Here is a 25,196-nt window from a genome sequence, read left to right as displayed (position 1 = left end):
CAAACACTAACAGGGAAGAATATAAACTCACAAACAGAGCAGAATATAGTGAATTAACAAACAGTTCATAAACCAGATATCAGATAAATGGCAGACATGATAAAATGAAAAAGACTAGGCATAATATGAGTATACAGCAGAATCCAGGAGATGAAGGAGATAAACAGAAGAACTGAGAGCCAAAACACTAAACTGAACAGGTAACATAGAACACTGTTCACAAACAGGTACAAGTACAAAGAACAAAGATCAGATTAACCAAACAGGATATAAATATAGGGCAAAGTTCACACTGGGACACTGAACATACAAACGTTACTCCCCACTCCACTATAGGAGTAGCCATTAATAATAAAGCCAAATAGGCTACTGGCCAGCAGACACACTCCACTGTGTGGTCAAAATGCTGACTTAGTAGGAAACGGAAAAATAATACATGAAACACTAGACTAAAACCGGGTGAGTCTTAAAAGACTCCAGAATACCAAACAGGAATATAACATACAGAGCACGGGGTACAAGCTAGACGTAGACACAGTGTGAACACAGACAGAGAAGAATGAACAAACATAATCCTAAAACCGACTAATGTAACACAGACTACAATACAAGGAGCATGCTATATAATCATGACTAAAAACCCAGATAAAATGACAAGGTAAATGCTCAAGCAGACATAGTCAGAATATGGCACAAACAGACATAGTAGTATTACACTCAATAACCAACACCGGCATGCAGGAGAACTCTGGTTAAATAACTCCATCTGAGTTCTCATTTGTCCAGAGCATTAACTATTCCCTATCCAGGTAGAATAGCAAATTACTCTGAACAAACTAATGTGCGAATACACACATAAACAGAAAAATACAAAAACAAATAAACGGACATTAGCGTTTCACTGCCCAATATGCTAACCAGCATATAGATTGATCAGATCATTGTTGTATTAATAGAATGATATAATTCTCCACTTCCTGTTTTATTTCATAATTGTTTTTTATTTCATTTTTTAGAGCAAAGCCCATTAGCAGGGCTCTGGATCTTGGCGCTGATATTGTTATCACTGGAAGATGTGTAGACAGCAGCCTTGTTCTGGGACCACTAATACACTCTGTATGTATCTATAAAATATCAGTTTCAATTTTGACTATGTGAAATAAGAATAAGCAGGAAGCTAAGTTTCCTAATGGAGTTTGGTTTGTATGTGTTTTATGTACTGTAGTTTTGTAATAAATGTATCTAATATAAAAAAAAAGTAAGTTTTTAGTTTGCTTACCTGTGTCTTGTGTTTTTGACAGTCTTGCTGGTCATCTTATTGAATGTGGTGCACAGGAGGGATATACATTAACTGGCATCTTGTACCTAAGCATCTTACTCCCTCTCCATAGCACCCGTAGCTAGCAGAGGTCCCAGTAACGTAGAACCACATTATAATGGAGCTGTTGTTGTCTACGGCCGCTATGGAGATGGAGCAGGAAGCTTACTTACTTTCTTACTTTTAATGCACTGTTCCAGGTGGCTGTGGAACAGGCGCTCGATAAATGTATTACGGCACCAAATTTAAAACGAAAATTATTTTAAAAAAAATACTATTGTTCATAGTGCTTCACTGTAATGATTTTTCATGAAAGTGTCTAAATCTTTGGAGGTAGTCTTTAAGGGAAAAAAAAAATAATAATTCTGCTTTCACTCACATTACCACTAGATGGCAGCATTTACCAGTATAGTAATACTTTTTCTAACAACAAAACAACAAAAAATTGCCTTTGCAACCTGGGACAGAACAACAATTTTATATTTATATAAAATAGATAGATAGATATAATGTGTGTGTACTTTCTAATCTGATTCAAATATGGATTTGTTTAGCATTCAGTTTTTTCTGTCATCTTATAATCATGAAAAGGCCTATGCCAGAAAGCTTTACAACATGAATTCATATTTAGGGTTTACAATTTACATTAATTCATATTTAAGGTTTACGATTTACATTAATTCATATTTATCATATTTAGGGTTTATGGTATTTGCTTTTGTTAATGCAGTATTTCTTTTTAATAATTTTTTTTATTAGTCCTGTTCTGTTCATAAACAAATCTATGATGTAAATATAATAAATCAGAGAAAAATAACTGGCATATATTTATTGAGTATTTAGAAACTGCAATAATAGCGTATTTTTTTTTTTCACTTTGTTTCCTTTTATAGTATGGATGGAAGAGAAATGATTTTGACTTACTTGCTGCAGGAAGGTAAGTGTTACTATTTATTAAGATGCAGTTTGGCTTTAATTGATGCTTTTCAGTCACAAAATTGTCAGTATTTAAACAAAAAGAGTTGGCCCAATTTGTTTAGAAAAGTGTCTGAGCTCCATATTTAGACAGATTTAATAAACTAGAGCCAGAACATGGTGCAAATTTGATTGTAGTGCTACATCAGCTTAAAGGGGTTTACCAGAATAAGAAAAAAAGCAGCTTTCTGAAAAAAAAAAACAGCACCACACTTGTCCTCAGGTTGTGTGTGGTATTACAGCTCAGTTCCATTAAAGTGAATGACGCCAAGTTGTAATACCACACAAAACCTACAGACAGGTGTGGTGCTGTTTTTGGAAGACATTAGCTCGGTTTTTTCTACTCCTGGATAACTCCATTAAAGCAGTTACAGATTAAATTTTATAACTTCAAGACAGTCCCAAATGTGCCATATTTAATTTGCATATACTTTTTAATACATTTTTACTCCAAGAAACTTTTATCTTTAGACTTTTATAAGAAACACTAGTTTTATTAAACTTGGATCATTGTACAAAGTATTCCATAATATTGACATTCTGATCCCTATCTACATTCATATAACAGCTGCCGAACATTTAGGGGGAGATTTATCAAAACCTAAAACCTGTGTTGAGAAAAAATGGTACAGTTGCTCATAGCAACCAATCTCATTTCTTTTTTTTTTTCCCCCCCGAGGCCTTTAAAAAAAAAAAAAAAAAAAAAAAATGCTTTCCTCTACACAGGGTTTGATAAATCTCCCCCTCAGTGTATACATTGGGAAATTGCCCAGTGGTCCATACTAAATAGGCCAGGAGCTTTTCCCAGTCTATACGCTAAACGTAGGTAATGACCAAGCCCAAGGTAGTATTTTCCAAACAGTGCCTCCTGCTGGTGCAAAACTACAACTCCCAGCATGCCCGGACAGCCAAATCAGAATTTCCGTGCCAGAAACATCTAGTCCTGAAGTTCCGGTGTGTGTACAGCACAGCAGAATCCTGTTGAATTCAACAGGACTCTGCTGCAGTGGAATTCTGCATGGAATTCCTAGGTGTGAACATTGCCTAAACATTGTCTGTGTAGTTTTAAAGGAAACTTTTTCGAGAGTTGCTTTTTTTTTTTCTTTGCTTTTTTTTTTTTTTTTTTTTTTTAAGAATTGTATTTGAAGATTGTTGCTTATTATGTGAACTGAACTGGCTCACTTACATAGGGGTTGTTTGTATGTTTCTTTTTGTATTCTTCAAATTCTTTTTGGAATGAGATGACTTTGACATAAAAAACTACAGAGAGCACTCATTTGTATTAACCTCTGTTCTTGACAGTCTTGCTGGCCATCTTATTGAATGTGGTGCACAGTGCACAGGTGGGATATACACTGACTGGCATCTTGTACCTGACTGGTAAGTTGGATAAATGCTTATATATGCTATTCTTATTCACCATTTATATTATTTATAGAGTTAAAGGGTATCTTTTTATGTGTCGTAAAATGATTACTGTTTACTTTCCAGTTTTCCCTTTTGAGGGCTGCTTTGCCTCATTACACGTTTCTTGCCCATTGTAGTTTAGTGCTCTGTTATTTTATAATGATTTTACAATTTCTGAACTAAAAAGCAGCACCTAATCAACTGAGCCTATGATTCTCAGCTGTGTATAATGCAATTCTTTATGAGGAGGGAGAGCTAATAGGGTTAAAGGAAGAGAAAACAGTAGCCTGAACTAGAGTTCTTTAGTAAATTATGGCGGTTCCACGGTATTTAACGGTATTTACCCACCCCCCCATATCATCATGTGATGGGCGCAGCTTCCCCCGGTTTATCAGCTCGGTGCTGCGCTGTCCCCCACATCGGGGGACTAATCATATGTCATCCGCGAGCGCTACTTCTCTTAGCCCCTGCCAAAGCGCAACTTCTCTACGCCCCTGCCAAAGCGCTACTTCTCTCCGCCCCTCCCAATATCAGCCGCTGCGCTGTACTGTACTCTGTATTCCTGTGCCCGGGCTGAAAATATTAAAAATCAAACTTTAACTCACCTTCTTCCTATGTTCCCCCATTGCTCCGGAACTGGCCTCACAGTCCTCTGCTGCTGTTGCTGCTTTTGCTGCTTCCTGGGGATGGGAACGTCACAGAGCCGTCAGCCTATCACCGGCCGCAGCCCTGTCCCGCCTCGGCTGGTGATAGACTGAGCACACTGTCATGTAAGGAGCCGGATAGAAATGGCTGATCAAACGGGTATCCGTTTTGAACCGTTTTTTTATCCGTTTTTTTTTTTGTTTTTTTTTTTGATCAGCCACCTACAGACTCCTGCAGCCAGGACTCCTGCAGCCAGGACTACTACTACTCCAATCATGGAACAGACTTGTTTCTATGGTGGGAGTAGTAGTTCCTGGCTGCAGGAGTCTGCCGGCGGCTGTGGAGGCTACATTAGTGCTTATACTACTACCCCCATCATGGAACGGACTCTGTTCTATTATGGGGGTAGTAGTACAGGAACTGAGGGATTGATCGCACCGGGTCTCACTTCTGAGACCCGATCCGATAAGAAGTTATTAAGCAGGGGAGCAGTCGGCATGGTCCGCAACCCTACGATGTTCACAATATGTTTTACTTTAATTTTTAAATTCCCCGCAGGAAGCTCTGAATGGCCCGTACTGAGGAGCCAATCAGGGCTCCCTGCGGGATGTTTAAAATGGACAATGTATATTAAAAGCGCTGTGGGGGCAAGATATATAGCGCTATATATCTAGCCCCCCTACGCATTTATAAAGATATAACCCCCGCCAGCAGAAAAATATATACCCCACAGTATATATATGTGACCCCCCCCGCAGGCACATTTATAATTATATACCCCCCGCCAGTGCAATTATCAATATATACCCCCCGCTAGCGCATTTATGTGACCCCCGCTGGCGCATATGTCATTAATGCAGCGCTATCAGTGAATAGTATTTTACTCACAGAGCATCGCACCACCCGCCGCGATGCTGCTGAATACTATTCATACATAGAGCTGCAGTTATATGCAGTAATATAATATGCCCCTGCAGCCCTATGTATGAATAGTATTCTATCAGCAGCATCACGCTGGCGGCTGGTGCGATGCTCTGCGAGTAAAATACTATTCACATATAGCACTGCATTAATGACATATGCGCCAGCGGGGGGTCACATAAATGCGCTGGTGGGGGGTATATATTGATAATTGCCCGGTGCGGGGTATATAATTATAAAAGCGCCTGTGGGGGGGTCATATATATATACTGCGGGGGAATATATTTTTGCGCTGGCGGGGGTTATATCTTTATAAATGCGCTATATATCTTGCCCCCCACAGCGCTTTTAATATACATTGTCCATTTTAAAAATCCCGCAGGGAGCCCTGATTGGCTCCTCAGTACGGGTCATTCAGAGCTCCCCGCGGGGAGTTTAAAAATGAAAGTAAAATACATCTTGTACATCGCAGGATTGCGGACCATGCCGCCCACTCCCCTGCTTAATAACTTCTGATCGGATCGGGTCTCAGAAGTGAGACCCGGTGGGATCAATCCCTCAGCCCCTGTACTACTACCCCGATCATGGAACAGAGTCTGATCCATGATGGGGATAGTAGTACAAACACTAATTTAGTCCCCCCAGCCACCGGCAGACTCCCGCAGCTGGGGAATTACTACTCCCATCATGGAACAGACTTGTTTCCATGATGAGAGTAGTAGTAGTCCCACAACACTGTAGGAGTCTGCTGATGTCACCTCTTCTGAGCATTCTCATATGTAATTACGGATATTTTAAACCCGGGGCAAACGGATTACATTAAAGGTTCATCCGTTTGCCATAGACTTCAATGTTAAAATTATGATGTCCGTGTTTTCTTCCATTTTTTTCACGGAAGAAAAAATACTGCATGAGCCATTTTTTTCTTCCATGAAAAAAACGGAAAGGAGTGCAGATGGGTGCAAACGGGTGCACAGGGATGTAAACGGATTGTAAAAAAAATCCCATTGACATGAATGGGATTTTTTTTAAACCATTTTGAATCCATTTACAGTCTGCAAAAACGGAACTAAAACGAGGATAAAAGAACGGGGACAGACGGTCGTGTGAACAAGCCCTTAAAGTATTTAGTGTTTATCTTCTAAAATGGCAAGATTTGCTTCCTGCTGTAAGTCACGTCAGCAGCCCAGTTTTGCCCACTAACACATGGTGCAGACTATGCAACTAGATAATTCTGTCCCAAATCTATACAGGGTACTTATTTTGTTTTGTCATTTTGTCTTTCATTTACCCATGCATTCTTTTTTACTTAGCAGTTTGTGTTGTATATAAGGATACAATTGGAGAGATTCATTAAAACCTGTGCAAATGAAAAGTTGACCAGTTGCCCATGAAAACCAATCAGATTAGCCTCTGAAAAATGAAACAAACAATCTGGTTGCTATGGGCAACTGGTCAGTTTTTCCACTTTCCCTTTGCACAGGTTATGATGAATCTCCCCAAGTGTGTGTGTGTGTGTGTGTGTGTATATATATATATATATATATATATATATAATGTACATGTACTGCTGACTAATTTTGTCATTCCTCTCGTGCACATATGTGTAATATTGTGGAGTTTAATAAGACTAGAAGCAGACAATTTAACAGATAGTTAATCTTCCTGTCCAGTCCAACATTACAGCTTTTAGATATTCATTAAGTTTATTTGTTTATGTATTTATTCTTAGTATGTTGCAAGTTTGTTTGTACTTGCCAATGTTGCACTATTTGTAGCAGCATTGCCCTTGTTTCCAAGTGTCCAGTTCCCTTGTGTAACGTGATTTATGATGATGTGGGGTTCGAACATTAGCAATATGTTCAGTTTCTTGTCTCACTTCATTTTTAGGCTGTCTGTGAGATAGGTTCATCCTGAAGATAGTACTGTGAGTAGGAGTGCACAGCACCATAAAAAAGGGCAATGAATAGGCTTCTGGCACAGGGAAACTCAGAGGAAAGGAAGAGAAAGGGAATTTCTGCACTCGGAAAATTTGCAGAAATTTTGCAGAATTGCAGGCAGAATCCCATTCAAATCAATGGGGCTTAAATTTTGGCATAATTCTGTGTTGGGGGCTTGCTGTAATGCTTATCTCTAAATAAGTGTTTCCTAAGCAGTGTGCCTCCAGCTGTTGCAAGACTAAAACTCCCAGAATGCCCGGACACCCAAAAGTTTTCAAAAACTGCTGTAAATGCTGTTAAAAACACCTCAGGCAAGTTGGTTGCCCCCCCCCCCCCCCCCATAGTATTGTACAAAAAAAAAATACAAAACAAAAAAAGAGCATGTTTTAATTAATAAAAAAACAAAAAACAAACTGTAGGCGATACATTCACTTTAAAGCGGCAAGACCAGGTCCCACCAGTAATTATCATGAATACAATTGATGGGCACAGCCATTAGCACAGCATATAAGCGTCTTCCTATTGTGTCTGATGGCTTTCATGTTGTAGGTGTTAACTGTATGTGTTAACAATATGTTTTGTCTTTCTTCCTGAACATTTCCGGACTCTACAAGTGAGTCTTGAATTTTATTTTTTAGACCATTTAATAATCCAGGACATCTGATAATCTGCAACATGTCCAATCTTATTCATGGGTTTCCTTTCTGTTATGTTTCAATGGGCACTGTCAGATTCAAAAAACTTTTTATCTGTTGTACATCTTGGCAAAACATTAACCTTTTTTTTAATATACTTCATAAGAAAATGTTATTTCCTTTCTATAGAGATCATGGTTTATAAAATCATTGCTTGGTCCAAGCTGAAGCACAAGCATGGAAAAAGTCCGGCAAGTGAGGGTGGGCTAGCACTCCTCTGTGCTCTCTCCTGTCTGATAGGACTCCTCTGTGCTCTCTCCTGTCTGATAGGACTCCTCTGTGCCCTCTCCTGTCTGATAGGACTCCTCTGTGCTCTCTCCTGTCTGATAGGACTCCTCTGTGCTCTCTCCTGTCAGATAGGACTCCTCTGTGATCTCTCCTGTCTGATAGGACTCCTCTGTGCTCTCTCCTGTCTGATAGCCCTCCTCTGTGCTCTCTCCTGTCTTATAGTACTCCTCTGTGCTCTCTCCTGTCAGATAGGACTCCTCTGTGCTCTATCCTGTCTGAAAGGACTCCTCTGTGCTCTCTCCTGTCTGAAAGTACTCCTCAGTGCTCTCTCCTGTCTGATAGGACTCCTCTGTGCTCTCTCCTGTCTGATAGGACTCCTCTGTGCTCTCTCCTGTCTGATAGTACTTCTCTGTGCTCTCTCCTGTCTGATAGGACTTATCTGTGATCTCTCCTGTCTGATAGGACTGCTCTGTGTGCTCTCCTGCCTGATAGGACTCCTCTGTGCTCTCTCCTGTCTGATAGTACTCCTCTGTGCTCTCTCCTGTCTGATAGTACTCCTCTGTGCTCTCTCCTTTCTGATAGTACTCCTCTGTGCTCTCTCCTGTCTGATAGGACTCCTCTGTGCTCTCTCCTGTCAGATAGTACTCCTCTGTGCTCTCTCCTGTCTGATAGGACTCCTCTGTGCTCTCTCCTGTCTGATAGGACTCCTCTGTGCTCTCTCCTGCCTGATAGGACTCCTCTGTGCTCTCTCCTGTCTGATAGTACTTCTCTGTGCTCTCTCCTGTCTGATAGGACTCCTCTGTGCTCTCTCCTTCCTGAAAGGACTGCTCTGTGCGCTCTCCTGTCTGATAGTACTCCTCTGTGCGCTCTTCTGCCTGATATGACTCCTCTGTGCTCTCTCCTGCCTGATAGGACTGCTCTCTGCTCTATCCTGTCTGATAGGACTGCTCTGTGCTCTATCCTGTTTGATAGGACTGCTCTGTGCTCTATCTTGTCTGATAGGACTCCTCTGTTCTTTCTCCTGTCTGATAGCACTCCTCTGTACTCTCTCCTGTCTGCTAGCACTCCACTGTGCTCTCTCCTGTCTGATAGGACTCCTCTGTGCTCTCTTCTGTCTGATAGCACTCCTCTTTGTTCTCTCTCCTGACTGATAGGACTCCTCTGTTCTCTCCTGTCTGATAGCACTCCACTGTGCTCTCTCCTGTCTGATAGTACTCCTCTGTGTTCTCTCTCCTGTCTTATAGTACTCCTCTGTGCTCTCTCCTGTCCTATCAGACAGAGGAGTGCTAGCTCACCCTCACTTACTGGACTTTGTCCATGCCTGTGCTTCAACTTGGACCAAGCAGTGATTTTATAAGCCATGATCTCTATAAAAAGGAAATAAAATTTTCTTATAAAGTATATTACAAAGGTTAAAGTTTAGCCAATATCTAAAACCTATAAAACGTTTTTGTATCTGACAGTGCCACTTTAAGCTTTATTTGTCATGTTCTGTGAACTAAATATATCACTCACTTTTGGACAACCAGTAATACTATATAATCCACAGTAGCTACAATGTAGACTTCTGTTGCTTTACACAGTTTATTTTACTTTTGTGTATATAAGCTCATGTTGGTTTATCGGTAGTTGTGCTTTCATTCTAGAGTGTGAAAATTTATTATTTTATGGCAACAGATTATGCCTTGATTTCTTAACCCCACAGTGACGGGATATGTGTGACTGACATTTAGTATGTTTGGTTCTATATATACTACTTTAAACTTTTGCCTTGTCAAGCTCTTTACAGGCAAAGAGTTCAAATAATATGACAGCTGTAACATGCAGAATTTTTTAAGTGGCTATTCATCATCACAATCCTATACACATTGGTTAGATTGATTTGTCCGACCTTGATGTGTGTAGGCACCCAATATAACTCCTATATCATGGTCAGTTATTTGACCACTGAGACCAATACAGGATGTATTGTATACATATGAGGTCTTCATACAGTACCTCCCATACAACCTATAGCAAATAAGATCGTAGGCTAGCATACTACTGTTATTGTGACAATCACAGTCACTTCTCATAGATTTATGGGAGATATGGTGAAAGTGCTGGTTCTCTATTACAGATATATATGAATGCATAGTACTTCTTTTGAGAATTAATTTGATAATGTACATGGCTGCAGAAGTTTAAAGATGTTATACAAACAGACCCATATCCAATTCATAGTGCTACGCCCTAAATGTACTAAACAAGAGTCTGGGATCTGTCAACAGCACCTTGCTGATTGTCTCCTGGTAGCAACTGGTCATTTATTTATTTATTTATTTTATAAATAAATTATAATAGAAGTTTTTATTTAAAAAAAAATTTGTTTTTTTTGTATATTTAATTTCTGGTATTATATCTGTGACTTCAAAAAATAAGAAAACAATCATCTCAAATAGTTGTCAAAATAGCTGCCTTCTTTTCTGCTATCATTTATATTCTATACATTTCATATATTTTATTAAACTGTCTTGTATCTGTTCATTTCTCTAAAGTATTGTTTAATGTTGTTTTTTTTTTCCAGGCATAATATTGGCTTTCCAATAGTGGAGTGCACCTCAGATGGAAAGTTCACCATATCAAAGCCTCGGGAAACTGGAGGACTTTTGTCATTTGGCACTGTTGCTGAACAATTGGTTTATGAGATTGGTGATCCTGAGCACTATATACTTCCCGATGTGTCCTGTGATTTCTCTAATGTTTCAATAAGTGAAGTTCAAGGTACGTGTATACACACAGCATCTCAGCTTTATGTTGGTATATAAATCCTAATGTAGATTTAAAATAACATCATATATGCTTATATAAAATAAAACCTCTCCGCCTATATGTTTTATAAACTATTATATTTTGAAAGAAGCTTGGGGTCAGCAAACTGACCTTCATTGCACTTTCCATCTCAGCCATCAATTTTACAGAGTACATAAGCCACACAGAATAATTGTAATTCAGCGATGATAAGAACAGCAAATAGCTGCACTTACTCTTCATTTAGAATTTTTACTTTATGCCCCAATGTAACCTATTAGTTTTACAAGGCACTAATTAACAGTGGTGTGAAATAAAATTGAGCTAAGTGCTGAAATATGATAAAATAAAGAAGCATTACTTACCTGATAAATCCCCTGCTTAGCTTAAAGGCAGTGATTAATGGCTGCTATCAGCTGTATTCCCGGTAAGGGGTATTTCAGGATTTTTTTCTTCAGCCTTTGAGCCCACGAAAAATACAGAATTTCTGATTAATGGTCACCTAATAAAGCAGAAATAATGAATAAAAAGTATCAAAAATCTAAACAAAAATGGTAACAATAAAAACTACAGATAATGGTGCAAAAAATGAGCCCTCATACACCCCTCACATACAGAAAAATAAGAAAGTTTTATAGGGGTCTGAAGAGGACAATTTTAACTCCTTAAGGACAAAGGGCGTACATATACGCCCTGCGCCCTTTCTATCAGACGCTGGGACCCGTGTCTAATGCCAGACATCACTGTGATGACCAGCATTAACCCCTTAGATGCCGCATCTAAAATGAAAGTAAAACAGTCCCGGCAACTCAACTGAGCTAATCGGGACCACTGGGGTAAATCCGCAGTATCCCAATCAGCTGAGAAGACGGCAGGAGCGCCCTTAACTGTCTCCTTGCTGTCAGATCAATGATCTGATGCTCACAGAAAAGGATTGCTGTAACACGTTTTGCTATACACATCTTTATTCCCTTTGTGTGTATTGGAACTAAACCAAAAAAGGGAGGAAAGAAAGCAAATTGGACATAATGTGACACCAAACCCCAAAAATGGTCTGGACAAAATTATTGGCACCCTTAACTTAATATTTGGTTGCAGACACTTTGGAAAAAATAACTGAAATCAGTTGCTTCCTGTAGCCATCAATAAGCTTCTTACACCTCTCAACCGGAATGTTGGACCACTCTTCCTTTGCAAACTGCTCCAGGTCTCTCTTATTGGAAGGCGTCTTTTGCCAACAGCAATTTTAAGATCTCCCCACTGGTGTTCAATGGGATTTAGACCTGGACTCATTGCTGGCCACTTCAGAACTCTCCAGCGCTTTGTTGCCATCCATTTCTGGGTGGTTTTTGACATATGCTTGGGGTCATTGTCCTGCTGGAAGACCCAAGATCTCGGACGCAAACCCAGATTTCTGACACTGGGCTGTACTGTGCGACCCAAAATTCTTTGGTAATCCTCAGATTTCATGATGCCTTGCACACATTCAAGGCACCCAGTGCCAGAGGCAGCAAAACAACCCCAAAACATCATTGAACCTCCACCATATTTCACTGTAGGTACTGTGTTCTTTTCTTTGTAGGCCTCATTCCATTTTCGGTAAACAATAGAATGATGTGCTTTACCAAAAAGCTCTTTGTCTCATCTGTCCACAAGACGTTTTCCCAGAAGGATTTTGGCTTACTCAAGTTCATTTTGGCAAAATGTAGTCTTGCTTTTTATGTCTCTGTGTCCGCAGTGGGGTCCTCCTGGGTCTCCTGCCATAGTTCACGCTGACACTTATGCTCCCTGAGCCTGCAAGAAAGCTTGAATATCTTTGGAACTTGTTTGTGGCTGCTTATCCACCATCCGGGCTATCCTGCGTTGACACCTTTCATCAATTTTTCTCTACCGTCCATGCCCAGGGAGATGTGCTACAGTGCCATGGGTTGCAAACTTCTTGATAATGTTGTGCACTGTGGACAAAGGCAAATCTAGATCTCTGGAGATGGACATGTAACTTTGAGATTGTTGATATTTTTCCACAATTTTGGTTCTCAAGTCCTCAGACAGTTCTCTTCTCCTCTTTCTGTTGTCCATGCTTAGTGTGGCACACACAGACACACAATGCAAAGACTAAGTGAACTTATCTTTTTATATTTTTTATAGAGATTGTTGATATTTTGGTTCTCAAGTCCTCAGACAGTTCTCTCCTCCTCTTTCTGTTGTCCATGTTTAGTGTGGCACATACAGACATACAATTCTAAGACTAAGTGAACTTCTCTCCTTTTTATATGCTTTCAGGTGTGATTTTTATATTGCCCACACCTGTTACTTGCCCCAAGTGAGTTTAAAGGAACATCACATGCTTGAAACAATCTTATTTATCCACAATTTTGAAAGGGTGCCAATAATTTTGTCCAACCCATTTTTGGAGTTTGGTGTGACATTATGTCCAATTTGCTTTTTTTCCTTCCTTTTGTATGTTTAGTTCGAATACACACAAAGGGAATAAACATGTGTATAGCAAAACATGTGTTACTGCAATCCTTTTCAGTGAAACATACTTAATTTTCTTGAAAAATTTCAGGGGTGCCAACATTTACGGCCATGACTGTATATAAGTTGGGTATCATTTTAATTGTATGGACCTACAAAAATAAGACAAGGTGTCATGTTTACCGAAAAGTGCACTCCGTTAAAACAGAAGCCGCCAAAAATTACAAAATTGTGTTTTTTTTTTTCAATTCTGTCCCACATATATATATATTTTTGTTTCGCCATAGCTTTTATGGAGAAATGATTGATGTCATTACAAAGTAAAATTGGTAGCGCAAAAAACAACAACCCCTTATATAGGTCTGTACAGTGGGGAAAAAAGTATTTAGTCAGCCACCAATTGTGCAAGTTCTCCCACTTAAAAAGATGAGAGAGGCTTGTAATTTTCATCATAGGTATACTTCAACTATGAGACAGAATGGGGAGAAAGAACACAGGAAATCACATTGTAGGATTTCTAATGAATTAATTGGTAAATTAAAGAGATTTCCCACTCTCACAGACCTGTAACTTCTCCTATGTCCTCCACTCATTACCTGTATTAATGGCACCTGTTTGAACTTGTTATCAGTATAAAGGACACCTGTCCACAACCTCAAACAGCCACACTCCAAACTCCACTAAGGCAAAGACCAAAGAGCTGTCGAAGGACACCAGAAATAAAATTGTAAACCTGCACCAGGCTGGGAAAACTGAATCTGCAATAAGAAGCACCTTGTTGTGAAGAAATCAACTGTAGAAGCAATTATTAGAAATTGGAAGACATACAAGACCACTGATAATCTCCCTCGATCTGGGGCTCCACGCAAGATCTCACCCTGTGGTGTCAAAATGAAAGGATCACAAGAAAGGTGAGAAAAAATAACAAAGGCTACCATCAGTAACACACTACACCACCAGGGACTCAAATCATGCAGTGCCAGACGTTTCCCCTTCCTTAAGGCAGTATATGTCCGGGCCTGTCTGAAGTTTGCTAGAGATCATTTGGATAATCCAGAAGAGGATTGAGAGAATGTCATATGGTCAGATGGAAACCAAAGTAGAACTTTTTGGTAAAAACTCAACTCGTCGTGTTTGAAGAATACATCCAAGGAACACCATACCTACTGTGAAGCATGGGGTGGAAACATCATGCTTTCGGGCTGTTTTTCTGCCAAGGGACCAGGATGACTGATCTGTGTAAAGGAAAGAATGAAGGCAATGAATCATGAGATTTTGAGGGAAAACCTCCTTCCATGAGCAAGTGCATTGAAGATGAAACGTGGCTGGGTCTTTCAGCATGACAATGATCCTAAACACACCGCCTGGGCAATGAAGGATTGGCTTCGTAAGAAGAAGCATTTCAAGGTCCTTTAGTGGCCTGGCCAGTCTCCAGATCTCAACCCCATAGAAAGCCTCTGGAGGGAGTTGAAAGTCCGTGTTGCCCAGCGACAGCCCCAAAACATCACTGCTCTAGAGGAGATCTGCATGGAGGAATGGGCGAAAAATACCAGCAACAGTGTGAGTGAAAACCTTGTGAAGAGTTACAAAGAACGTTTGACCTCTGTCATTTTCAACAAAGGGTTTATAACAAAGTACAGTGGTCTCTCAACATATGATATTAATTGGTTCCAGGAGAACCATCATATGTTGAAACCATCATATGTCGAGTACATATGTCTATGTAAAAATGGTAATTGGTTCTGGGGCCTCGGAACCATTGTATGTTGAATACATATCTCTATGGGAAACTGCTAATTGGTTCTGGGATAACCATTGTATGTGGAGTGTATGGGGAGTGTTTAACAAACCAGGGTGCCTCCAGCTGTTGCACAACTACAACTCCCAGCATGCATGTACAGCCATTGACTGTCTGGGCATGCTGGGAGTTATAGTTTTGCAACAGCTGGAGGCACACTGATAGGGAAACATTGATGTATGGGGTGTATTGTGTGTATATGTATTGTATGTGATGTGTGACATCGCGTACAGTACTGTACAGTTCTTTAAATACCTTCAGGGGGGACAGAATGTCCTCCATTACGATCCTGCCGACTACAGCTCTATAGGAAAGGAAGGGGAGGGCAGCCAGCAGCTCATTGGATGCCTGCAGCAAGATGCTGCAGGCTATTGGCTATGGCTGCACTGGGGGGGCGGGGCTTACACGGAGCTCACAGTGGAAGCCTGCGTGAGTTAGTAGGACAGCATGTGAGTAACAGGAGGCAGAACGGGGCACACGGGGCACATTAAACAACTATCTGTCAGTTGCTGAAGTTGTCAGCGCTGTCAGATAGCTGTTTGTACGATGGCCCCGACACACAGCAGCATCATATGTCGATGCTGCCTTCAACATACGATGGGCTCTGAGAGGCCATCATATGTTGAAATGATCATATGTCGGGGCCATCATAAGTCGGGGGGTCACTGTATTGAGATGAACTTTTGTTATTGACCAAATACTTATTTTCCACCATAATTTGCAAATAAATTCTTTAAAAATCAGACAATGTGATTTTATAGATTTTTTTTCTCATTATGTCTATCATAGTTGAGGTATGCCTATGATGAAAATTACAGACCTCTCTCATCTTTTTAAGTGGGATAACTTGCACAATTGGTGGCTGACTAAATACTTTTTTCCATACTGTAGGTGGAAAGCTGAAAGCATTATGAAGGTGAGGAGGAAAAAACTAAAGTGCAAAAATTAAAAAACCTAGTCTTTAAAGGGGTACTCTGCCCCTAGACATCTTATCCCCTATCCAAAGGATAGGGGATAAGATGTCTGATCGCGGGGGTCCAGCCGCTGGGGACCCCTGGGATCTCGGCTGCAGCACCCCGCTGTCATTACTGCACAGAGCTAACTCGCTCCGTGCATAATGACATGCGATACAGGGGCTGGAGCAGCGTGACGTCACGGCTCCGCCCCCCTCCTGATGTCACTGACCGCCCTTAATGCAAGTCTATGGGAGGGGGGCGTGATTGCCGCTCATGCCTCCCATAGACTTGTATTGAGGGGTGGGCCGTGACTTCACAAAGGGCGGAGCCATGATGTCACGATGCTCCGGACCCTTTTTTGCCCATCAGTCTGCCATGACAGACAGTAATGACAGAGGGGTGTTGCAGCCGAGATCCCGGGGGTCCCCAGCGGCAGGACCCCCGCGATCAGACATCTTATCCCCTTTCCTATTCATTTTCATACAAAGTTATTTTTTAGAAGTAATACATAAAACAGGACCCATATAAATATATACTATACATAATATAATTTTAACCATACAGTGTACTGTGTAAAAACGAATCTTCCCCCCCCCCCCCCCCCCCCCCACACACTTTTATTTTATTTCAGCCTAAAAGGGATTTTTTTTGGCTTTGCCATAGATTTTGTGGTAAAATAAGTAATGTCATTACAAAGTACAATTGAACAAAAATCCATTGAGGAAAAGGAAGTCGGCACTCACCGGTTTCTTCTGATTTTCTTTATTACATATACTCACGTATATTACAGGACGGTGGACATAACAAAGTGCGGGGGGGGGGGGGGGGGGGGGGGGGGGGTACCACAAGCGACAGCACTGTTTCGCTCTGTCATTGAGAAATATACCACCTCTATTGTATACTGTCATGCATATTATGAGAGATGAGCGAACTTACAGTAAATTCGATTCGTCACGAACTTCTCGTCTCAGCAGTTGATAACTTTTCCTGCAAAAACTTTTCCTTTAGTGTTATGTCCACTGTCCTGTAATATAAGTGAGTATATGCAATAAAGAAAATCTGAAGAAACTGGTGAGTGACGACTTCCTTTTTCTCTATGGATTTTTGTTCATTTTTGACTGCATAGTCTGAGCACCGACACGGACTTCAAGTACAGCTGTCATACCCAGGCTACTTATCCCACTCAGCTTTTCCACCACGGTATAGCAGTGCCGGGCTTATTTCCTTTTGTTCGTATGTTGGGCAAAGTACAATTGATCCTGCATAAAATGAGCCCTCATATGGGTCTGTAGGTGGAAAACCACAATAATGAAAAATCAACAAGTCCTCAAGGGGATAAAAAGTAAGGCAGAAAAGGCACCCTGTTTGTAAACTGACAGATTGCTCACAACAGGGGCTTCTTTGCAGATTAGACACAGTTATCATCCCCGGAGTACTCTCCAGTCTCTGTTTAAAGAGTGGAAGAAATGACAGGGATAGAAAGGGAAAAGCAGTAGGATTCAGCTCCTTTAGCCAGTAAAGGATTTTATATTAAAGGGGAACTCTGGTACTAAACAACTTTTCCCCTATCCACAGGTTGTGGATAGCGAATAAGTTATTAAGCACCCGAGTTCCACTTTAAAGTTTGGTTCCTCTATCCTTCGCATCTTAGTATATGCAAATGCTAACAGAACTTAACAGAAGAGTAATAGAGGTTTCTTTTTGCCTATCATAGTCCTGCATATTAATACATAAAGATAATAGGAGTAAATAGGGAACCTTGTAGGAGTGGATAGCCTATACAACCCATACTTCTCCTAGGTTCTTTCTCATACTATATCACAGTAGACTGCATTCTTGTTATATAATAAACTAGATGGAAAGGCTGTCTATAAAAACTAGTTTTTTATGTCTTCCTCCTCACTTCCACTGGCATTCATGTTCACCAGGCTGGGGAACGGCTGTGTTTGGGATGGAAGCTAATGTGAACCTACTAGCCTAAAGATGACCTCCAATATATTTGTGTTTTACTTCATTCAGTTTCATTATTTATGACACTTCACTATATGAGAAACTTTAAATTCTTTCAAAATACTTTTGGAGGTATGCATATGTGGATTTATGTATTCTCATCTGAAAGCTGATAGGCTGGGTACTAGTGTCATAGTAGCGGGCAGGTCGGGAATGTAAATGTTTACCTGATGATGTATATTCTATTGACAAATAGCCACAAATGTGTTAAAGTGCAGAAATGTATTTTAACCTCCCAATGAACTTTTACCTTGACAAAAACATAATATAACATGGTTGAACTTTAAGTGAACTCTCCTGTGAACTTTTAAAGTTCTCTTGAGCGGATGGCAAAAACTTAGATCCCTTGCACATTTTAGACTCCAGTGCTTTGACACGTACAGAACAAGTCAGTATCCTTTCTATTCATTATTTTTTGTTAATTGAAGTTATCTGTACTGTACATCCTTCCTCTGGATACTGTATGAACTGAAATTGAACTTTTCAGGCAATTTTTCATCTGTTTTCACCCAAAATCTCAATCTTGGACAATGTTGTACAGTACTAACAGTTTGGCCATGGATGGAGGATACAGATACATTTAGATACAGTCATGGCCGAAAATGTTGGTGCCCCTGAAATTTTTCTAGAAAATGAAGTATTTCTCACAGAAAAGGATTGCAGTAACACATGTTTCGCCATACACATGTTTATTCCCTTTATGTGCATTGGAACTAAACCAAAAAAGGGAGGAAAAAAAGCAAATTGGACACAATGTCACAGCAAACTCCAAAAATGGGCTGGACAAAATTATTTGCACAATTTCAAAATTGTTGAAAAATAAGATTGTTTCAAGCATGTGATGCTCCATTAAACTCACCTGGGGCAAGTAACAGGTGTGGGCAATATAAAATCACACCTGAAAGCAGATAAAAAGATAAGTTAACTTAGTCTTTGCATTGTGTGTCTGTGTGTGTCACACTAAGCATGGACAACAGAAAGAGGAGAAGAAAACTGTCTGAGGACTTCGGAACCAAAATTGTAGAAAAATATCAACAATCTCAAGGTTACAAGTCCATCTCCAGAGATCTGGATTTGCCTTCACCCACAGTGCGCAACATTATGAAGAAGTTTGCAACCCATGGCACTGTAGCTAATCTCCCTGGGCGTGGATGGAAGAGAAAAATTGATGAAAGGTGTCAATGCAGGATAGTCCAGATGATGGATAAGCAGCCCCATACAAGTTCCAAAGATATTCAAGCTGTCCTGCAGGCTCAGGGAGCATCAGTGTCAGCGCGAACTACTCGTCGATATTTAAATGAAATTAAGTGCTATGGCAGGAGACCCAGGAGGACCCCACTGCAGACACAGAGACATAAAAAAGCAAGACTACATTTTGCCAAAATGAAATTGAGTAAGCCAAAATCCTTCTGGGAAAACGTCTTGTGGACAGATGAGACCAAGATAGAGCTTTTTGGTAAAGCACATCATTCTACTTTTTACTGAAAATGGAATGAGGCCTACAAAGAAAAGAACACAGTGCCTACAGTGAAATATGGTGGAGGTTCAATGAGGTTTTGGGTTGATTTGCTGCCTCTGCCACTAGGTGCCTTGAGTGTGCAAGGCATCATGAAATCTGAGGATTATCAACGGATTTTGGGTCGCACTGTACAGCCCAGTGTCAGAAAAGCTGGGTTTGCGCCCGAGATCTTGGGTCTTCCAGCAGGACAAGGACCCCAAACATACATCAAAAAGCACCCAGAAATGGATGGCAACAAAGTACTAGAGAGTTCTCAAGTGGCCAGCAATGAGTCCAGATCTAAATCCCATTGAACACATGTGGAGAGATCTTAAAATTGCTGTTGGGAAAAGGCGCCTTCCAATAAGAGCCCTGGAGCAGTTTGCAAAGGAAGAGTGGTCCAACATTCCGGCTGAGAGGTGTAAGAAGCTTATTGATGATTATAGTAAGCGACTGATTTCAGTTATTTTTTCCAAAGGATGTGCAACCAAATATTAAGTTAAGGGTGCCAATAAATTTTGTGCAGCCCATTTTTGGAGTTTGGTGTGACATTATGTCCAATTTGCTTTTTTTCCTCCCTTTTTTGGTTAAGTTCCAATACAATGTAAAATAATAGAGTTCCCAGTTCTCAAATACCTCAACCAAAAAGGTTATACAATGGATGTTTACATACATTTTATTATAAATAACTTTTACACATAAAATTTCTCACAGGGCCTGTGTGATATAACATAAAATAACATAAAAATATACTTGATAATAAATGGACAATCTATAAAAAGGGAAAACTGTAAGATAGAAGAAAACTGTCCAGTGTGTATGGAAGGACACTTCTGAATATATATATATAACTGCAATAGTGATTGAATAGCAGTCAAATATATTCAGAAGTGTCCTTCCATACACACTGGACAGTTTTCTTGTATCTTACAGGTTTCCCTTTTTATAGATTGTCCATTTATTATCAAGTATATTTTTATCTTATTTCACACGGGCCCTGTGAAAAATGTTATGTGTAAAAGTTATTTATTATAAAATTTATGCATCTTTCCAAACATCCATTGTACAACCTTTTTGGCTGAGGTATTTGAGGGCTGGGAACTCTATTATTTTACATTCCATTGTCATTTCACCTGAGGGTACAGGTGCACCCAGTTAACCTCGTACAATTGATAATTCACATTTATTTACTCCTCATGCCATTTTAGATAGCAGGTGAAAAAGCTTTCGGGGGCATTCATACCGTTGCTATAAAGCAACTTGTAAAACAGACATAGATACACTCCTTCATTAGTATTATCTCCCATGATATTACTATCACAAAACCTGTACCTGTAGGTACATCAGCCCTGTCGCCAAATGATTTGTATATAAAATAATGTACCTCTGCATATTACAGTCCTACACTACCTAACAGCAGTATCATCATATCATAGTGCCAAAAATGTGGGTCTTGCCCCCCCCCCCCCCCCCAGATGCTCTATACTAGTGACACCCTTGGGCTAAAAAATATATTTTATTGGCACCCTGTCCTGAAAGAATAAGTGCTTAAAGGGGTATTCCGGGCAAAAACATATCCGATCGCGGGGGGCCCCCTGCTGGGACCCCCCCACGATCTCCCTGCAGCACCCACATTCTATGCAGGGCTGCGTCTCCAGTTTCAGAAACCTCCTGGTTTGCAGGACTGGGGACGTGACGTGACGCCACGCCCCCTCCATTCATGTCTATGGGAGGGGGCGTGATGGCCGGAAACAGGAGACGCAGCCCCGCATAGAATGCGGGTACTGCAGGGAGATCGCAGGGGGTCCCAGCAACGGGCCCCCTGCAATCTGACATCTTATCCCCTATCCTTTGGATAGGGGATAAGATGTTTTTGCCAGGAATACCCCTTTAAGTTGGCAATAGATTAGCTAGTTTAAAGTCTTACCAATTGTTCTTAACAGGCCTATGACTAGTACAGTCAGAGAATCCAGGCTGCAGGAATCTGAGACCTCTCTGGAGGAAGGTGTAGTCACAAGTGGCTACAAGTAGTTTTCTTTAGGTGATGTTAAAAATCAACCCAGGGGTAGTAAAACTTGTTTTCAAGTCTAGAGTAATCATACATAAATATAGCATTTACAAATCTAACTACATATTTATCATTTTATTGACTTCTCCAGTTTTACCATCAGGTGTGTAAAAATAGTTATATATATCTGTCCTCCTATTAAAGTGTTACTGACATTTCTCACTGGCGACAGGATATTTCTAAACTTTCCTGGCAGTCTAATAGGTCAAGACTTCCCCCAAGGCTTATGTGATCAGTCCCTTGTTGAAGTCCCACGCAAGTCTTTGGGACTCTCGGTTATTTGTCTGATCACAGTCTCGGGAAAGTTTTGCACTTTGAGACTGTGCTGAAAGTTAAAAAAAATATCCTGCTGCCAGAGCAAAATGTGGGTAACTCTTTAAAGCTGGAGATAAGTTGATACAACTGAGTAACAGAATTCTTTACCCGTAAATTAAATAACACTAGTAAAAGTATAAAATTCTAATTTCATCCAGTTCACTTTTGGCCTTTTACTTTTGCAGATGCTGAAGCAGTCACTGTCCAAGGTGCCCGAGGAGTGCAACCTTCCTCATTTTATAAGGTTTTCTCTTTTAGAAAAAAATTTTTGTATATAGCCAATGAAAATGGTTTGTGTGGTTTTGGTTCCATTACAATAAGTTCCATTTAAAATGCAAAAAATGTAATGAAAAAGTGGTGTTATTTATGTGGCAAGTACATTGCATTCGGAAAGTCAGACCCTTTAACTTTTTTCACATTCTGTTATGTTGAGGCCTTGTGCTAAAAGAAATCAAATTTTACCCCATCAATCAGCACTCAGTACCCCATATTGAGAAGGTCTCACAGCTGACATCTTTACATCTCATTCTAAGGCAAAAGATCTGCTTTTAGAGCTCAGAGACAGGATTGTGTAGAGGCACCGATCTGGAGACTGTTGCACAAGAATTTCTGCTGCACTGAAAGTTCCTTAGCCCCCATTTTGGCCTTAAGGACTCAGACAATTTTGGCCTTAAGGACTCAGACAATTTTATTTTTACGTTTTTGTTTTTTCCTCCCCACCTTCAAAAAATCTGAACTCTTTTTTTTATATTTTCATCCACAGACTAGTATGAGAGCTTGTTTTTTGTGCGACCAGTTGTCCTTTGTAATGCATTCACTCACTTTACCATAAAATGTTGCACCTAAAGGACTGTTAGAAACAAGATTCTCTGGTCTAATGAGACAAAACTTTTATTTTCTGGCCTTAATTCTAAGCATCACGTCTGGAAGAAACTAAGCATTGCTCATCATCTGCCCAATACCATCCCTACAGTGATGCATGGTGGTGGCAGCATCCTGCTGTATGGAGAAGGTGGGGGAGGCGGGGGTTGGGATGGGGTCACCGGCTGGGACTGGGAGACTGGTCAGGGTGGAGAGGAAACTGAATGGAGCAAAGTATAGAGATATTCTTAATGAAAACCTGATCCAGTGTGCTTTAGTTATTAGACTTGGTCGAAGGTTCACCTTCTAACAAGACAATACTCCTAAGCAGTCAGCCAAGACTACACAGGAGTAGCTTAGAGACCACTCTGTACATGTATTTCAGTGGCCCGGTCAGAGCATTTATTTCAATCCAAATAAATATCCATTGAAAATGGCTGTCCACCTTCAATGCCCATGCAACCTTACAAAGCTTGAAAAGATCTGCAGGGAAGAAGACTGGAGGCTGTAATTACTGCCATAGGTGCTTCAACTACGTTTTAAGGGGCTAAATACTTATTTATTGATTTTTAGTTTTTCTTTTTCAATAAATTAGAAAAGATCTCTAACATTCTGTTTTCACTTTAGTATGGGGCTGTGAGTGTGGAATGATGGGGAAAAATATCATTTTATTTATAAAAAAAAATTTCAACATAACAAAATGTGAAAAAACGTGAAAGGGTTTAAAGACTTTCCAAATGCATTTTTACATTACATGTTTTATTTCACAAGAGAAGCTTATAAAGTTGAAGGACAAATCCAGCCAAAAGTGACTTTCTGACATATCATACATATACATTAAGGCTACCCACAGGTAGCTTTCCGGATTTTCGGCTGGAGAATTCTGCAAGTAACATAATCATCCGCTTGAAGAATTTAAGCAGCAGGAAACACGCTGCGTATGTGCTAGGTGTGACCCTATGCTAAATGGTCAAAAGTATATGAACACCCTTTCTAGTTATTGAGTTTAGGTGTTTCAGTCTTACCCTTTACTATCATGGGCATAAAATGAGCATAAAGCCATGCAGTTTCCATAGACAAACCAGTAATATGAGTCATTCAGAAGAACTGAGTAACTTTAAAGGTAACCCTGTCATACAAGGGTCTGTAAAGATATGGTTGAATAGGTTGGGTGCAGAGAAACTAAAGGGGCTTGAACAGAGCTGTAACGTGAACCCCATCAAACACCTTTGACGTTATTTAGAGTACCAGTTGTAAGACAGATCTTCTCATCCAACATCAGTACTTGGGATGGGATGCCCAGCCAGCTCATATAGGTGTGATGATCAGGTGTCCACATACTTTTGGCCCTTAAGTTGTTTGTTAGCAGATTACATGAGTGCAGTCTGTGATCTTGTACTGCAAACAATTTCCAAAATATATTGTGCTAAAGACATCCAGTGCCACTGAAAGATTTTCGCAAAAAATCTTACTCATTCTAAACACACGGCCATTCAGATCCTAGTAATTCAGTGGAACTTCGCTTAGTGTTATGTTAGAGATTTTTAGTCATTGAAATGTCATTCGGCATTCTTGGCTGGTTTTGGTAATTTAGTTTCCTTGTTTGAAATCCCTTTTTTTCTTTATGCTCTAGTTGTATTGTGAGCCTTATTGTCTTTTGTTTAAAGGGGTTATCCAGGAAAAAAATTATTTTTCATATATCATCTGGCTCCAGACAGATTTGTAAATTACTTCTATTAAAAAATCTTAATCCTTTCAGTACTTATGAGCTTCTGAAGTTAAGGTTGTTCTTTTCTGTCTAAGTCCTCTCTGATGATGTGTCTTGGGAACCGCCCAGTTTAGAAGCAAATCCCCATAGCAAACCTCTTCTAAACTGGGCGGTTCCCAAGACTTGTGTCATCAGAGAGCACTTAGACAGAAAAGAACAACCTTAACTTCAGAAGCTCATAAGTACTGAAAGGATTAAGATTTTTTAATAGAAGTAATTTACAAATCTGTTTAACTTTCTGGAGCCAGTTGATATATATATATATATATATATATATATATATATATATAAAAGTTTTCCTGGATAACCCCTTTAAGCACATATGTGTTGGCACGATGCAGAAGCATCTCTAGAAGTTCGATAGTAAGGTACTAAAGGGGGTGGGGGTGGTTATCTTTCCAAGAACAATAGAACATGGTCCTAAAAATGTAACAGGGCCAATCCCTTTCCCCCCTGACATCATTAGTCATGAGGCCCCCATACACACTAGCTGATTGGCTGGTCTCACTGGAATCAGCAGGTTTA

At 40.1% G+C, this 25,196-nt stretch overlaps 1 protein-coding gene across 2 annotated transcripts in view; it reads left to right on the top strand.

Annotated features, from left to right (window-relative positions):
- Positions 1 to 25,196, top strand: part of LOC130358667 (uncharacterized) — an 84,443-nt gene that overhangs the window by 25,113 nt on the left and 34,134 nt on the right. For both annotated transcript variants that reach the window (XM_056562227.1, XM_056562220.1), the window contains exons 7-11: positions 1,017 to 1,116; positions 2,212 to 2,255; positions 3,596 to 3,673; positions 10,696 to 10,892; positions 22,228 to 22,286. In XM_056562227.1, the coding sequence (XP_056418202.1) occupies positions 1,017 to 1,116; positions 2,212 to 2,255; positions 3,596 to 3,673; positions 10,696 to 10,892; positions 22,228 to 22,286 (478 nt within the window). The remainder of the gene's footprint in view (positions 1 to 1,016; positions 1,117 to 2,211; positions 2,256 to 3,595; positions 3,674 to 10,695; positions 10,893 to 22,227; positions 22,287 to 25,196) is intronic.

Source organism: Hyla sarda, chromosome 1, assembly GCF_029499605.1.
Source record: "Hyla sarda isolate aHylSar1 chromosome 1, aHylSar1.hap1, whole genome shotgun sequence".
NCBI lineage: Eukaryota > Metazoa > Chordata > Amphibia > Anura > Hylidae > Hyla > Hyla sarda.
The sequence above is the reverse complement of the archived record's forward strand: the minus strand, read 5'-3'. Positions and strand labels throughout refer to the sequence as shown.